Here is a 15,933-nt window from a genome sequence, read left to right on the forward strand (position 1 = left end):
GCTCTCACTACAGGCCTGCTCAGGAGCATCTGCTTCCACAGCACTCCATGTGTGCCTAAGCCCTTAGTGAGATGACATTTTATGTTTGGATGATCAACATGCACATTTTTATATATCCAGCCTTTGTGTCTGCTAAGATAAGAAGAATCTTCCCTCAGCATTCTTCTTTAAATGCCAAAAGCCCTTTTGTTTAACTACAATGTGTCAAACAAATGCTTATCTATGACACTCTTCCCAATAAGAAGCCCGTGTTTATTCTTGATATCTCTTCACTTAATGCATCTGATACTTTTATACCTCTCCCAAGTCTACTCAAGTGTTTTCCCAACGTTTTTCACTTTGATGCCCCTGTACCCTGTTAACTTACAACTCCTTGATGCCATGTTAAAGCTGGTAGATGCAGAAGTAAAAAGAGTTTTCCAGTTTTTACTTCACATATTAGTGGCAGGTGGTTGCTTTTTCTCCCCCCCCTCCCCCCCCCTCCTTTTTCAAAAGCGCCTGTGTGCTGGGAGTGTTCTTGGCAGTAATGCGTCTCATTGACAAGTTTTCTCTCTCTTTCCTTGGGTTTCTGTGTGTCCTAGGACACCCCGTATGATTCTCAGGCTGAGGAAGCTGGAGGGGCTGGTGCCAGTGGGGAATTACTTGGGATCTTCTCTACTTTTGCTCTTTCTCTGTTCCCAAGGATGGTTTATATGACCTTGATCTCTTCAGCCGTACCTGTTGCAATCTCTTCCTGCAAATGTCACACAAATAGTTTGTAAAAGGAAGGGACATCAAAGATTTATTTTCATTACAGTTTCATCCTGGATATTTTTGCTAAGATTGAATCAGTTAAAAACAAAAACAAAAAAATAAAAACAACCACCACCAACAACAAATGATTTTTGTAAATGAATATGCTACAGAAATTGAATCATATTTGAATCATATTTTAAGTAGGTATAAATACCTTACAAAATGCCTTGATGTCATTCTCCCTCCACTCCTCACCCTCTGAGCAACACATGGAAAGATTACCTGTGCCCCATTCTGTGGGTGCAGGTGGGCAGCTCTGCAGGCTCCAGGCTCTTCCAGGCTCCTGGCCTGCCCTGCTAAAAGCCATTCTCAAAACACCTCTCAGCCCATCTCGTCTCCTCTGCAGTACAGAAGTTTTGTGAGTTCAGATTCAACCCAGAAGCACATTCACATTCTTTAACCACATTGAAAACATTCTTTTAGGCATTAACAGCCAATATTTCTTTGTGGGTATGTGCTGTAAATACTGCAAACTTCAATAAGACAAAGACGGGCAAGCACTTGGCAGTTCATCTTGAACGTGTCCTCCTTCAGCATCAAGAACTGAATGTCCAAGAATTCCCTGGCAAGAGGAGGAGATAACATAACCTGGTCTGAAAAAGTAAGTAAACAGTTTGTTCTGGAGAAAGGAGGATCTTCTTGTTGTGCATCAGCTATTAAAGGACATATGCCAGGTTTTCTGTCTTGCAGGCTGCAAATCGACCTCTTCTGCTTCCCAGCAGAGCCAGCTAACTGCTGGGTTAAAGGCTGCTCTGGGCAAGAACATCTTTGCTCTTCTTCCATACTTAACAGGAAAGTGCTCTTTCCCACTAGCAAAAAGCACTTAATTATGTATTGGAAAACACTGGCTGGAAAGGAAAAGAGCACAAACCATTCTGCACAGATTTGGGACCATAGGGAAAGTGAAATTCAAGAATCCAGCCACTGCTTGAAAGAAAAATACTTTTCTACATTTTTGCTAACAACTTTGCATGTCAGCCCTGCAAGTTCTGTGTCTAAAAGCCACCAGCTTATAGCTTTGAGAAAATAGAGGTACCTATTATTAAAAAAAAAAAAAAAAAAAAAAGAAAAGGAAAAAAAAAAAAAGGGATAGAAGTGCCTTTCCTTTTATTGAACAAAAAGGGAGATTGCTTCACCCTTAATATACATCCATTATGTGACAATTCAGGACAATACTTTTTAATGCACACATCCAGTTTTTGACTAGTTTAAATGCAACACCTGTATTCCCAATTGCAACCACCTAGGCAAGAGCAATAGCTTCACCTCTGGCTTTTTTTCAGCATTTGTGAGCTCTTTTGTATATAGACTTATCCAGTGCTCTCTCATCCTGCTGCATCCTGCTGCATTTTCACTGCTTTCTCTTGTTGACTTTCTCTCTCCCTACTTTCTGACATCCAGATGTTTTCTTACAAGGATGCATCTGTTTTGTTTCCAGTTTTTCTACATCTGCTCTACTCTCAGGAAAGCAAACCATGCTTTGTCTAAACTTTTATATATGCCTCAGTCTCCAAGGCTCAGTTGCTGCCCAGTTCCTAGAGCCTATACCTGATGGGCATGCTGTATTAAAGCAAAGTGTTTTAAATACATCAATGCCTGAAGGCTTATTAAGAAAGATAGTATTTTTTCAAAGTAATGACATAATTCCTAATGTTGTCATGAATTCAGTTAAGAAAATACTAGTCTTTTAAGCAATATCTCTTAGAAATATCCCCTCAAGTGTAGCTGTTTGCAAGTTTGTAAGAAGTTTCTTTCTTTTTATTGTGTTTTTTGTTTGTTCGTTTGTTTTCTTAAAGCCCACCTGAGGTTAAAACTTGAGTTAACCACAGAAAAGACTGAAAATTGTTTTCAAACTTTCTCGAGCACAATTAATCTAATGCTTTAACAGCTGGCAGCAGCAGTAATTACTTTTAGATTATACCTAAAGTCTGTTGAAATCTAATTACTCTGATCTATGAACCAGGTAATTAAGGTAAAAACTCCCGCATTTTCTTAGACCTCATTAACTTATTTCCTTTGAAAATCATTAGCTAATGATGGTACATTAAGAGTTTATCCATAAAATGACAATGAATAATTGAAACCTTTGTTCTGGGACATCAAAGGACACAACAGTGTTTAACTGCTCAATATCTCGATGGCTATTTCTTCATTTATAGTGCAAATATCATGCCAGTTTGGGGAGAAAGAACCAATTGAACTGGGAAAGTGGCCAGAAAAGACAAATATTTTCCTTTTCATTTATTTGGTATCCATAAAATAACTCAGAAATTCCACTGGGGTATGCAGACCCCTGAGAAGCACCAATTCCTGTTGATGCTCAGGCTGTCTGGAGCTCAACTGCAAAAAGACATGCTGGGCCTGGGCCCGATTGGTGAGTGGCGGAGGGCATCTGAGTGTGGAAATGCTGTGATTTTAGCCTTGCTGCAGGCAGCCTGGCTTGCTTCCCTGTCTCAGAGCTGTTTGCAAGCTCTGAGATGCCGTGTGCTGTGGCTCCACCTGCAGCATCCTCCTCTCCCCTCAGTGCAAAGCTTGTGCACAGCCAGAGGATGAGCTTTTCACTGATATACACTGAAAATCTTCGATCCTTGTGTTTTGTTCTTGTGTCAGGAAGCAAAGAGAAAGAGTTACATGCATCTCTCACCCCAAATGAGAGTGTACTGAGATGTCTATGGGACACAATTACCAACCAAGATGCTAGGAACGACTGAAAAAGGCAGAGTCGCCCTTAAATGGTGCCTAAGCTAAGCCACTTACATGAATCTAAAGCTTGACATGAGTGTAAAGCTTGTGTTATTTTGAAGTATATTGTTCATTATACAGTGCAAGCTGTAACCTGACAAGATGCAGCAGACAGTGGCTGTGTTGCCATCCTCTGCTCCCCATCTTCTAAAGGCATCTCCAGCCATTCCCATTCACCAGGTAAAGTATTTATAAGGGTGGAGGACCCAAGTCAGCAGACTTCCTGAGAAACTTCTGCCTTCATGCCCCTCGCTCCAGTTTTCCTCAATTTCTGTTGCCAAGTTTTTATGATCAGTTCTCCATATTGTGCTGTCGTCTGGAAGAGTGTGATCAGCATCTGGATCTGACTTTGCTAGACATTGTGATGAGGCACCATGCAAACTCAATTCTTTAATAATCGTATCTGATGTACAAAAGGGAAAATAACTCCACAGCTATATGAACTACCTAATCATAGAAACTGATGGATAAACCAATGCTTTATTGAAATCAGTGTAATAAATCAAATACCAGAAATTCTGTTAGTCACTTAATTGCTGTGAAGAATAAGCACATTGGGCTCGGGATCTCTTGGGGCTGTCTCCTGAGCATCAGGTGCAGCACTTACCTGTTGCATAGCATCTTAGAGAAGGAATCCATCTGTACTGAAGTATGTAATTTTAAAAGCCTAAAAACTTTAATTGCAGCTGCTCAGTAGGAACAGCAACTTCAGTAGGAAACTGTCAAAGCTCTGGCTTTGGATCACAACTCAAAGAAAAGTTTTGGAAGATTATCAGTTAGATCATCATGGACCTGAGTACACATCTGCTGGGATCACTGTATACAGGGGAAAGAAAGCAGTCTGAAACTGAATATAAGTTGCCTTCAATTTTATCTCCAATAATGATACATCATTTATGAAGTCTAAAAAAGTAATAAAATCAGATTTTCTGTGAGGCATTTTATTAATAAGGAAATGAGTTAAACAAATGAGCTAATTTAAAAAAAAAAAAAATTAAGGATAAAAATATTGATTCAATATAAGAGAGATGCCCACATGGCTACTCAGGAAATCCTGCTGTAAGAAATTACCAAGACCAGTTTACCAGATACATAACTGCTAAAAAATTAAATCAATCAGTGTTGGAACTGCTTTTTCTCATGAAAGAGGGTGCTGTGAAATCAGCTCCTTTCAAATCACTGTATATTCCCAATGGGTCAAAACTCGGACTGGAAGCCAAGTCCTCAATCAGTTTTCGGCCAATTTTTCTTGCTGCTTCAGTAGACATTGCCTTTTGCCAGAGCTTCAGCAGCAGTCCTCCTAGGAAAGAAACACAATGTGACACTGTCAGATTAACATGGAGTACACACAGCTCGAGGCACACAAGGGATGAAGCACACGTCTGACTGCAAATACCTAACCACTCTCCTGTGGATAGTGAAATGTAGACAAGGCTGGAGCATGCCGATGGGGTAGTAATTGCTTACAGCTATGTAGGAAGACACCAGACATTTATTCAGCTCAGGTTCCTTTGTATTGATAGACAACTTGGCTTGTTCCCTTGTCACCAATGTTGCAAATCTAAATGATTGAAGACACATGTCAGGGCCCTGTTCTGGAACTGCACATAGCTTCATAGCTTACAAAGCAATGGTTACAGTCGTGCACATCTCTGATTTTACTCTTAATCAGCAAAGAATTTACTTTTCTGCCTACCTGAGGCCTCAAGCTAAAGAAACAAATGGTCCCTATGCTTTCATCCAGGCAATTAGCAGTCATTCTCCAAGAACCACACCTGACCAGTCCTGTTTAGCGCCAGTTTGTACAGCGCTCACTGCCTACTTATCTCTGCTCATCTCTATGATGTATAGAGGAGCCATCAAGAAAATCTGAGACAAAAGAAGAATCTACCAGAAAACCAAGAATTTAATGATTCTCCTGCACAACACTCTTTCGTTTATAGAAGGTAACAATGAAGAGCTGAATTTCCACTGTATTTTAGAAGGGAGATGAGGAGGTAAGGCAACAGTGTGGCTGCACAGGTTGTTCCTAGGCTGCTCCAGTCAGTCCAGTGAGGGCAGTGGGAGAGGCCTCAGCTGCAATGGTTACTACCCTTGTGCCCTCATACATCTGCAAGGAGCAGAGCACTCAGCAAGTAAAGCTTCTGACTGTCCACTAGTGGAGAAATTTTAGAGGCATCTGTATTGCATTTTTGTGGCAAGGTTTTGGTAGGGGTGTAGGAAAGGTGGCCTCTGAGAGCAGAGCCCAGTACTACTCCATGTCAGGCCAGAGCTGGCTCCAGCTGCCCAAAAGGGACCCACAGCTGCCAGAGATGAGCCATGACAGATGCTGGTTGTGCTTCTGGGAGCAGATTTAAGGATAGGGGAGAACTGTTGCACAACAGCAGCTGAGAGAGAAGAGAGAGAAATGTGAGAAAAATCTCTGCAGGCACCAAGGTAAGTGCAGAGGGAGGGCAGGAGGTGCTCCAGGCTGGAGCAGGGGTTCCCTGCAGCTCAGGAGGAGCTTGGTGGAAAAGTACAACTCCCTGCGGCCCATGGGCACCATATGGAGATCTCCACATGCAGCCTTGGAGGAGCCCATAGGAAAGCAGCAGATGAGTCCTGAAGGAGGTGTAGCCCATGGAGAGCCCCCAAAGGGGCAGCCCCAGGTTGGAGCTGCAGCCGTGGAGAGAAGTCCACAATGGACCAGGTTAAGAAGTAGAATATGGCAGAATGTTGTGGACTGACCATAGTCCTCATTCCCCATTCCCCTGCTCTGCTTGGGAGTAACAGGTAGAAGAGGAAGGCATTTTCATTTTGTGTTTAGTTCTCACTTCTCTAGTCTGCTATCAATAGGCAGTAAATTACATCATCATCCCTTACTCTGAGTTTGTAATGTCCATGATTGTAATTGGTGAGTGATCTCCCTGTCCTCATCTCAACTTATGAGCTTTTTTAGCCATATTTTCACCTCCTGTCCTTTTGAGAAGAGAGGATGAGAGAGCAGTGCAGTGGTGACGAACTACTCACCACTGTGAAACCACCATGGCCATATATACAGCACTGTCTTCATATAGCTCCCTGCTAGAGGCAGCTTTAAGGAAATGAAGGGTAAGCAAACTGAATCAAGAAATCAGATCTCCTTCCAGGCCAGTCAGGAATCCATCCTATGAAGTACTGAAATCCACACTCAGCTGCTGTTGTTTGCAGCATGAGAAGAGGACTACACTTCTCACAGAATATGTTTAAAAGTTTGAAGTATCCAGCTCAACAAAACAGTATATCTCATTTTGTCATGAATGCTGTAACAAGTTCTAGCCTTTCAGATCTTCTTTGAGGCTGTCAGTCCAAAGCTGAATACAGTCAAATATGGTTTAAAGCCCCATTACTGATCTGCAAAGCTATCACCAGGTTGAGCTAGCTTACATATAACCCTCAGATGAAAGCAAAGCTCAACCCTTCAAAGCAGAGTAAGGGGAATCTCCAGCCTCCAAAGCCAGGGATTTCAGATAGAGACCTCACTGTTTATGGCTACACCCATATAGAACATCTTACTGCTCCCTTTTCATTCCCTCCACTGCCTTCAAATTCCATGCCTCTTCTCCTCTCTCCCTCCAATTCTGCATTCATCTGCCCTGGTGCCCTGCTTTCCACCCTGTAAGTCCTCTGTTTCCTTGCAGATGAATTCTAGACTGGTAAAGAAACCTATGTTTCTGTGATCCATGGCATAAGCTACCACACAGGGGACAGAGTTCTTAACAGGATCCCTGAACTGTGCCATAGGTTACCAGTCACATGACAAAGCTGTTATGATCCTTATTCAAATTACGAAGCAAAATTCACATTATGTGTGAGGAAAACACTCTGCGGTGTGAGGATGTTCATAGTTCTGCAAGAACTATAGCTCTGGATACTATCTTTCTGGTGTAACTTTACACTGTGTTTTCATTTAAATATTCAAAATAGATTCCTTTCACAAAGGAAGAATAAATAAACAGTATCCTCCTATCAGCATATTGTAATTCTATCTCTTACCACTGGATGGTGATGCAGAACTTATTTTAGTTAAAGCTGTCTAACAGCATTTTGCTGGGAGAAGTGAATTTTGTAGTTCTGTTTAATGTTTTCTGTAAGACTAAAGACTGAGAGGGAAAACAAGAACAAAAGCAAAACCCACAGAAACAACAACCAAGCAGAATACTTGTGGATGTACAAACCATTGTTTTTGATCTTTTGCCCTCTTTTTTGTTTGTTTGTTTTTTATAATGACCTCGACTGATCCAGTAAATCGATTTACATTTTTGATGGTTTCAGATTGAACTGGTGAAATGCAAGCTAGTGCTTATTTCTAAAGTTCCTAGGTAAAATGGAGAAAGAAAGAGTAATTTCTGCTCCTAAGAACATGTGCTCTGTCTTATGTGAAATCCTCATCACATATTGTCAGCTGGCTTCTTCAGGAGGGGCTCATACCTGTTAATCGATTTGCTTTGTTAAGAGCTCTCAGTGATAGCAGAACTCTGTTTTGCTGTGAACTGAAGTCACTGATGAATGGAAGGACATCGCTTTCAACAAGCATCCTCTGGGGCAGGAAAGCCTGGAAGTTGTTTGTGGTCTGCAAATCTGTAGAAAAATGTGTGGCTGCAATGAAATCTACACCATTAGCCCAGTCTGCACCAAAATTTGCTTCTGGATCAGCGAGATATTTTAAGCTGTAAGAAATAAAAGTAAAAATGATCAGATGATTGAAATCCACAGTAGGACACAGTAATCTATCATTTATACCAAATCAGTTTTGGTCAGTATGAAATCCTGAGCAATCTCAATTTAGTAGTGACTCAAATCCTCCTGCAGCACATTATGTATAACTTCACCTGGCATAACCATCTCTAGACAGGTTAGATACAGCTCCTGGCTGGGGCCCTGGCTTCCAGACAGGAATCAGCATCTTGTGTAAGCCCATAGCCTGCCTGCCTATCACAACCAGTTGTGCCAAGGCTTCATCTCTTGCTGGATATCTCATGTTCCTAGAGAGGGAAAGCCCAGAGCCTCATATGGGCATTGTTCAGGCACTATCCTCACAAACAGGCATGGAGGTGAGAAGTTCCCCTGGCCACCTTTCTCATTCCCGTACCTGTCCTGGAATTTGGGCAGTGCATAAGCAATGGAGGCAACATGTGCCTTCCACATGTGGTGGAGAGCATCATCCATCACAAAGGAGGAGGACTTTCCCGGGATCGTGGCTCTTTGCTCTGTAGACAGCAGATACTACAGCAATAAGGAGAAAAAGGCAGAGACATGAGAGGATGTTTTAAAATCAATACATTTTTCACACTTACATACATACTTCACAACAGAAAATGTTTTCAAGCTAAAGAAAATTGTTTGTGAGTAGTTAGAATGTGTTACTTCTACTTTGTAAATAACTGTACTACCTGACATAGAGAGACATTATTAATATAGTTTTCTAAAATTAATTCCTATCCTGACTGAAATTAATGGGATTTTCCATTTTTTAGATTCAACAGAGCAAACATTTTCCCCACATAATTTAGATATTCTGTCACAATAATTTGGTGGACTCCTGTATCTGAGTGCCGTGGAAGTTTCTATGCTAAAATACTGAATTTCTTGAAAAACAGTTTGTAATCTTTCAGCCGCAAATGCTAAAAATTTTCTAAAAATAAGAAAATGAGCCTTAATTGTTGTCATTATGGCTGTTTTCCAAGTGATCATTTACAATAACTTCCTAAATATACTGTTTAGTATAAAGAATCTAAAGAAAACAAATCCAGACTTGTTCTTAAAACCTGTTCCTCTACTTACAATTGCCAAGTTACTGGTGCTTCTAATTTTCTGATCATTATCTATAAAAATCATTATTGAACCTATGAAGTAAGAAATACTTCAAAAGAAGTCATTTTTGTGACTAGAGAGCAGCTGAATGAGGTGGAAACAGTGTATGTAGTTGTATTTAAAAAATATCTTCCTGAATTTCAGGTTTTTTTGATGTTCAGAGGAATAAGACGACCCTATAAAACCATCTCAAGACCATTTCTCAAGAGTAAAGTCTATTTCACCTGCATATTTTGGCATTGCTTACATTGGGAAAGCAAGTATAACCGTTAACAAAACAGTCCCTAGGAACAGGTGCTAAAATACAAAATTAGCTTGAAAAGAAGGAAAAGAATCAGTCACCTGTAAGGATCCCGTCCTTCTCATCTCTTGTTCATTTTATGTCATGCTTTCCCTTTTTCTACTTCTTATGTTTTTTTATCAAGTTGTTACTGAAAGTAAATCGAGCCACCAAAATATAACAAATTATAGTAAGATTTTTAAAAAGAAATATTCTCGTATTTTAAAAATGTAAAATTTTTACTTCAAAGTAAGCCTTCCACTCATCCATGAGCTTGGGGATGCGAGAATGGCAGTCACCAACACTATAGCAGAAATCCTCTCTTCGGTCCCCTGGTGGCAGCATTTCTACCTCATACTGCAACTCTCCAAAGAGGCCAGCTTCCACTGCACCCAAAAAGGGTATGATAGCCAGGTAGTAATTCATACCTGCAATAAGAATCAGAAAGGAGGAGGCCTTAACTGCCAGGAAAGAAACAGTTCCAACATGGAGAAATGAAACCTCTCTAACAGCAAATACAAGCATTTCAAAATGCCACTGATACAATTATGTCCATCAGTGGGACGTACGTACTGAAATTCTCTAGTAGTAATACCTGTATTTATTCAGATACAACTTTCAGTATTAATTCATATGTTGGCCATAAGCGTGTAGAAAAGCCAAGTTCAGTTCCTGCCTGCACTGGACTACATCTTCTATGAAAGTATTCATATGACTTTTAATGTCCTTCATTTTGGAAGACAATTTTAGATTCTCCTCTTGATTGTGTCCTTATTTGTAGAAATAAATTTTAATTACTTCCAGTAAAGAACAGCCTAAAGCCTAGATTTGCTGGGTAGGTAGCTCTGAGCCACTAAATTAAGAGGTCATTCGCTCATGCTTAATTTCAGTGCCATGGATTACCCAGATATTCACACACGGTTCCAGCAGTGAGGACCAAAATCACAAAAGCATTATAACCTGTTATGTATCCTTATCCTAATAATGGGATACAACTCCTGTATGTGGGCCTGGCTAGGGATTCTAGAGGAGATGCCATGGACGAGAGCAAAACAGAGGCCCCAAGTGATGAGAAGTCAGTGCCTCACTGGGAGTCATTACTAAGCTAAGTCTTTCTTTTTGTTCATTATTTTCACCAGAGAAGCTAAAATCTGGATTTCATACCAGAATGCACTTAAATTCTTTAAAATATACTTGCATGTATTACTTATTTATACCTCCTTGGGGAGCTCAGACAACAGAGAACAGTGCAAGAACGGAATACACTGAATATAGTTCTAGGTCAAAAGGACAGGCATTCTTCAGCAGCAGTCCTTAAAGCAGGGTTTCTTATACCTTGGGACATATTAAATGTGAGTTTCTGGCTTCAGCTTCCCAGCTTGGTGTGACTATGCATGCCAGGGAGGGTTGTCGTGGAGACCAGGCCAAACCACTTACATCCTTCAAACAATAAGGCATTTATCTGCAGTCTGAAATACTTTCTGTGTATTCCTGCTACAATAGGGTAAATCAAGGCCAAGATTATACATTTCCTGGAGGCAACAAAAGTGCTATCATGCAGACTTACAATGTTCAAAAGTAAGTGAAGAGCAGGAATGCAAACACTGAACATCAATCTGATTTTTGTTTCAGGAATGTTCTCTGCACAGGTCTATGCAGTTAACCCTCTTGCTTGTCACTGCATGGGATACCTTCTCCTGAGCACACGGTGTTATTTAAACTCACAGGCACAAATTGAACTTGGATTGAGTATCACAGTGAAATTTGGTTTAGCACTACATTTACATTTTAATATACTCTGTGCTTGCAGCTTTGATCACATGAGGAGATGTGAATTCAATTGTTATTTCACTGTCAGAAGCCTCCACAATAAAGCACTGGTGTGATGGGGAGAAAGAGAGCAATTCACTGCAGCCAAGCAGCAGGTCTTGTGGAAAGGTGCACTCATGGCAGAACAGTAGGGAAGTGGAGGGAGTGAGGGACAGAAGTGATGGGGTGAAAATGAGGTGGAGGAAAAAGTGGGAGCGGTTTTATCTTTTCAACAGAGGGAAAGTGAAAATATATATAAAAATATATATATAAAAAAAATATATATAAGAGATTTTCATAATTTTACTGACTTACTTAGATGTAAATACTGACTGTAAGTCAGGCTTGTCTATTTTTCTCTCCCCTCCTATCTGTCAGTTTCATTTTTGGAAAAAAAAAATACAACAGAATATAATCTTTCCAGAAGAGACAGACTTCCAGTTTCATAAAAAAAAACAGAGCTTAAAAATACAGACTTTGTCTTGAACTGATTACAAGGAAAATTTTAGTGGTTTTATTTGTTTGCTTTTAAATGATATGTTTGTTCAGCTTTTTGGATAAAGGAAACAAAAGCATCCTTCTATTTAGATTGGTCACATTTTTGCTACTCAGTTTTCTTTGATGTAAGAAAACTATTAACATATTTTTGATTTATCAAATGAGAAAATTTAACTGTTATTTTTGTTTTATTTGTGGACTCAGAAAAAAAAATAAATAAATAAATGTCTTTTTAAGATCAACTCCATGAAAAATCTATCCATACACTGATGCTTAAGAAGTCCACTTCCTCACAGGACACTGGCTGTAAAAATTACCAGTATTAATGCCCTGTGAAGCAATAAATACCCTTGACTTGCATGTGGCATTCTAGATCACATCCTTTCCTCTTCTGCAAAGTTCCAAGCTAAAGGACAGAATATTCCTTACTGTTTAAAAACCTACAACTTGCTGTCTCACATGCTGTAATTTCTCCCATCATTCTTGCAGAAAACCTTGCAGTAGACCTTATGTACCACAGGAGGATGAGGTGCTCAACCACACCTACCAGGAGTGATATCAGCAACACACACGGCGGAGTTAGGTCACGGTCAGCCCTTCACTAAATTTTATCACTTTGTTTTTTATTGACACTGCCTAATGTGAAGATGGTTCCAAAATACTGCCTTCTAGGACACCAATCATATTTTGAAGAACACTGTAATAGAGTATACTTACAGGACCACCAACTTCTCACAGATACACACAGGTTTCTGTGGCCACAGGAAGTCCCATTGGTAGGATCTGCTAATCTACCTAAACAAAATAAAAGAATAAACCAATTATTTCTCAATTTTTTACACAAGAAATCCTATTGAGATGAATATATCTCTATATATCAGTAAATCATGAAGAATTTTGCTAAGAGAAATAGAACAGTTGCTGTTGTTCTGCTTCATAAACGACTGTTGCTACAGTAGTTGAATTTCTCAGTCAGTACTTCACGCACCACATAGTAATATGACTGTGTTTTACAGTTAAATCTATTGCTCACTGTAAATGTATTCTAAGAGTTTAGGGAAATGCCTGAAAGTAGGTAGTGACAATGATATTTTTATAGGTATATAAATATACATGTGCATACGGCCATAAACATACATAGCTGATGCATCATTTTCTGTAGATGCAGGTCTGCTTTTGTAGGAGAGCTGTTTAATGACCAGAATAGTACAAATTAAGTGTGCTAGTAATTGTATCACCTAATTGGGCTGTATGATACAGAATCCCTTTCAGTTTAATGATGCATACAAACATTACCTTCTTGTTAAGCTAAGCATGCAAATGTTGTTGTATCTGATTAGCAGAGTTTTCAAGCATATGTTCTGTAACAAACGTGCATACATTTCACAATTATTTGTGACAGCATGTAAGACATATTTCACTTTTGCACATGACATAAAGGAGTAGCCTAAATCCTTAAAGCACTACGTTATGGATATCACATGGTAAATAGTCATGTAGGGAGTCAGTTAATCTGCTTTAAGTACATGACGTAAAAATACCATAGTAAGGTTTAATGACATAAGATGTTCCACATGCTCTCAATCCCTCCCCTGCAGATCACCTTCCCTCTAGTAAGTCAGCTGAATACAGATATTGTCAATTCTGTCAGATCAGAACTTCATTACATTCTTTAAAATCCCAAACAAATGTTCTGTTTAGTTAATACTTTTTACTCAAGAAGAAGAGAGGTTCATGAACCACGTGCATGCAGATTATCCTAATCATCCTCTCCAGCTGACTGGACAGAGAATCAGCTCTCCTGCACCATCCATCCCCTTTATCTTTTCATTTTCTTATATATGCAGAGAGAAAAGAGGAAAAAACCTGCTTAAACTCCAACCAGATTCTTCTTGCTGCTGCTTGCCAGCTGGTGGCCTTCATGAATTTTGCTACTTGCTCTACTGCCTTTTCTTTATTCTGACACAGTATTTAATTTTCTGTTAGTTGTGATTAAATGTTGGCAGTCTTCCTTCACCACCAACTGCAGTGTCTACATTTTCTTCCAGGCAAATATACATCTTCAAAAAAACCTATGACCTCAAAAAGCTACAGATTGCAACTAACGAGCAAAAACAAAAACAACAACAACAAAAAAGGCAAGCAGATACATTTGCTTACACCAGGCAAGGAGGATTTACTGCCAGGCACAAGTTCATGCATGTCCCTCTGGGTTCTGACCAGTTCTATGTTTAGTAATATATTTGCCTATTAGAAAGTCAAATAGTTATTTCTCAAGAAAGTGGGACAGTTCCTTCATTGAAAATTTCTCTTTCAAATTGGCAGCTTAACATCGTATGTCAAGATTCACAATCTGAGTCTGTAGTTGTCTTGCAAGGCAGAAGCCTTGTAAAAAAGTGACTCAAAGCTGGTCTGTTCTAGTAACTGAATGACATAATTCATACCTGTACGAAATTGCCACCCATGCTGCAATGGTAATCCCCAGAGAATGTTGCCAGAATTTTGGGATCCAAATGCCATAAAATATTTGGCTGAAGCCTTTAGCAAGCTCTTATACACTCCCAGTCTCTCTCGATAGTTCCAAGGATTTATGACAATTTTGTTGTCCTTAACTGGGAAATCCAGAAGGTCTTCAGGAGCAAAGTCCCACAGTGGGGGATAGATATCTCCTCCATTGGTATCCGTGCGACTCTGTGCTGTGGCGGCTGCTGGATTCAAGGCAACAACTACTATGAGAAGAAGAGTCTTTATGGAAAAGTAGGGGTACATCATGGAGGTTTGTGACCAAGATCTTTGTGGTTGCAGGGCTTTTATCATGAAAGGTGAGGGCTGGGCAAATTGGGTGACTCAGACTGCAGAGGTCTCTGTCTCACTTCCTTCTTTTCAGTGACCCTGACCTGGTACCACCAGGTCAACAAGCTGTGACTAACTCTCCTGCTTCGATCCTCCAAGACCAACAGCAGATATTTAAGTGGGATCAATATGACAAGAAAATATTCAAATCCGTGCTGCCCACAAAATATACCCACATTTTCCAAAAATCCACCATGCTGCAATACTGCTTGTACAATAGCAATATGAACATTTCTGTCCCTGTTTCTTGCTAGTTGTCATGTTTTCCTTTCCCTACCTATTTCTTCCTCTTAAAAGCAGGTAAAAGCAGACAGCAACATCACAGATCTTATCTCTAAAATAGGTGCAGGTAGGTGAGTTTAGGACTGAGCGGCTCCAAACAAAGGGATTTGAGTAGGGTCTGGGCGTCCCTGAGGAGCAACAGTAACATAAGCTTTAGGCATCTTTCTATTTTGGCTTTAGGACAACTTCCTACATCTCTGAAACTGCTCATGTGTTGGAAGGAGACAAATAAGCCTTGTTCTAGACAGTACAGTACCTGGCTAGCTGTATTTTTACCATCTGTTTTTTATGGAAATGGTAATTATAAAGTTCTAAAGTCTCCTATTGAATCTCCATGATCTTGTAGACTCCAAAGGCAATGCAAACACTGATAAAATTGGTGTTTGAGTTAGTTACACTTTAACATAAATGAAATTGTCAAGCTACCTTCACCTCACCTACTTCCAGGATTGTATAATCTTCAGCTGCTTGTTCTCAGATAAGCAACAGTTGCAAAACTGTAATCAGCAAACGTACTTATCACTGTAGTCACACTTTCACGTGAGAAAAACTGCAAATGCTTACTTTCTTTGAAGTAATTTTGTGAATTTTGTTCAGGCTTTGTGTGCTTAAAATAGCTTAAACCAGCACGTTGGATGAGAGCAAGTCAAAACTTGCTGCAAGCTTTCAATGGTAGACCTAAAGAAATGTAGCAGTTCAGTTGAAATTATTTTCCATCTTTTCTGTGTACTAGGGGGATTCTCTAGTAAGTAACATATTCTTTTCAACAATCAGTTTTAATTTCTGTCTCGACTAAGGAAAAAGGGGGAAAAAAAAAAAAGAGGTATTGAAAAACAATCAGA

General features: G+C 39.8%; 1 protein-coding gene across 1 annotated transcript; it reads right to left on the reverse strand.

Moving 5' to 3' along the window:
- Nucleotides 1-4,120: 4,120 nt before the first annotated feature.
- Nucleotides 4,121-14,744, reverse strand: C3H6orf58 (chromosome 3 C6orf58 homolog). Its single transcript, XM_032443876.1, is given in 7 exon segments — nt 4,121-4,732; nt 4,734-4,837; nt 7,987-8,225; nt 8,648-8,781; nt 9,893-10,077; nt 12,674-12,751; nt 14,401-14,744. Coding segments are annotated over 7 exon segments (1,092 nt in total). The 5' UTR covers nt 14,729-14,744; the 3' UTR covers nt 4,121-4,708.
- Between the last annotated feature and the right edge of the window lie 1,189 nt (nt 14,745-15,933).

This window comes from Coturnix japonica, chromosome 3 (genome assembly GCF_001577835.2).
Source record: "Coturnix japonica isolate 7356 chromosome 3, Coturnix japonica 2.1, whole genome shotgun sequence".
NCBI lineage: Eukaryota > Metazoa > Chordata > Aves > Galliformes > Phasianidae > Coturnix > Coturnix japonica.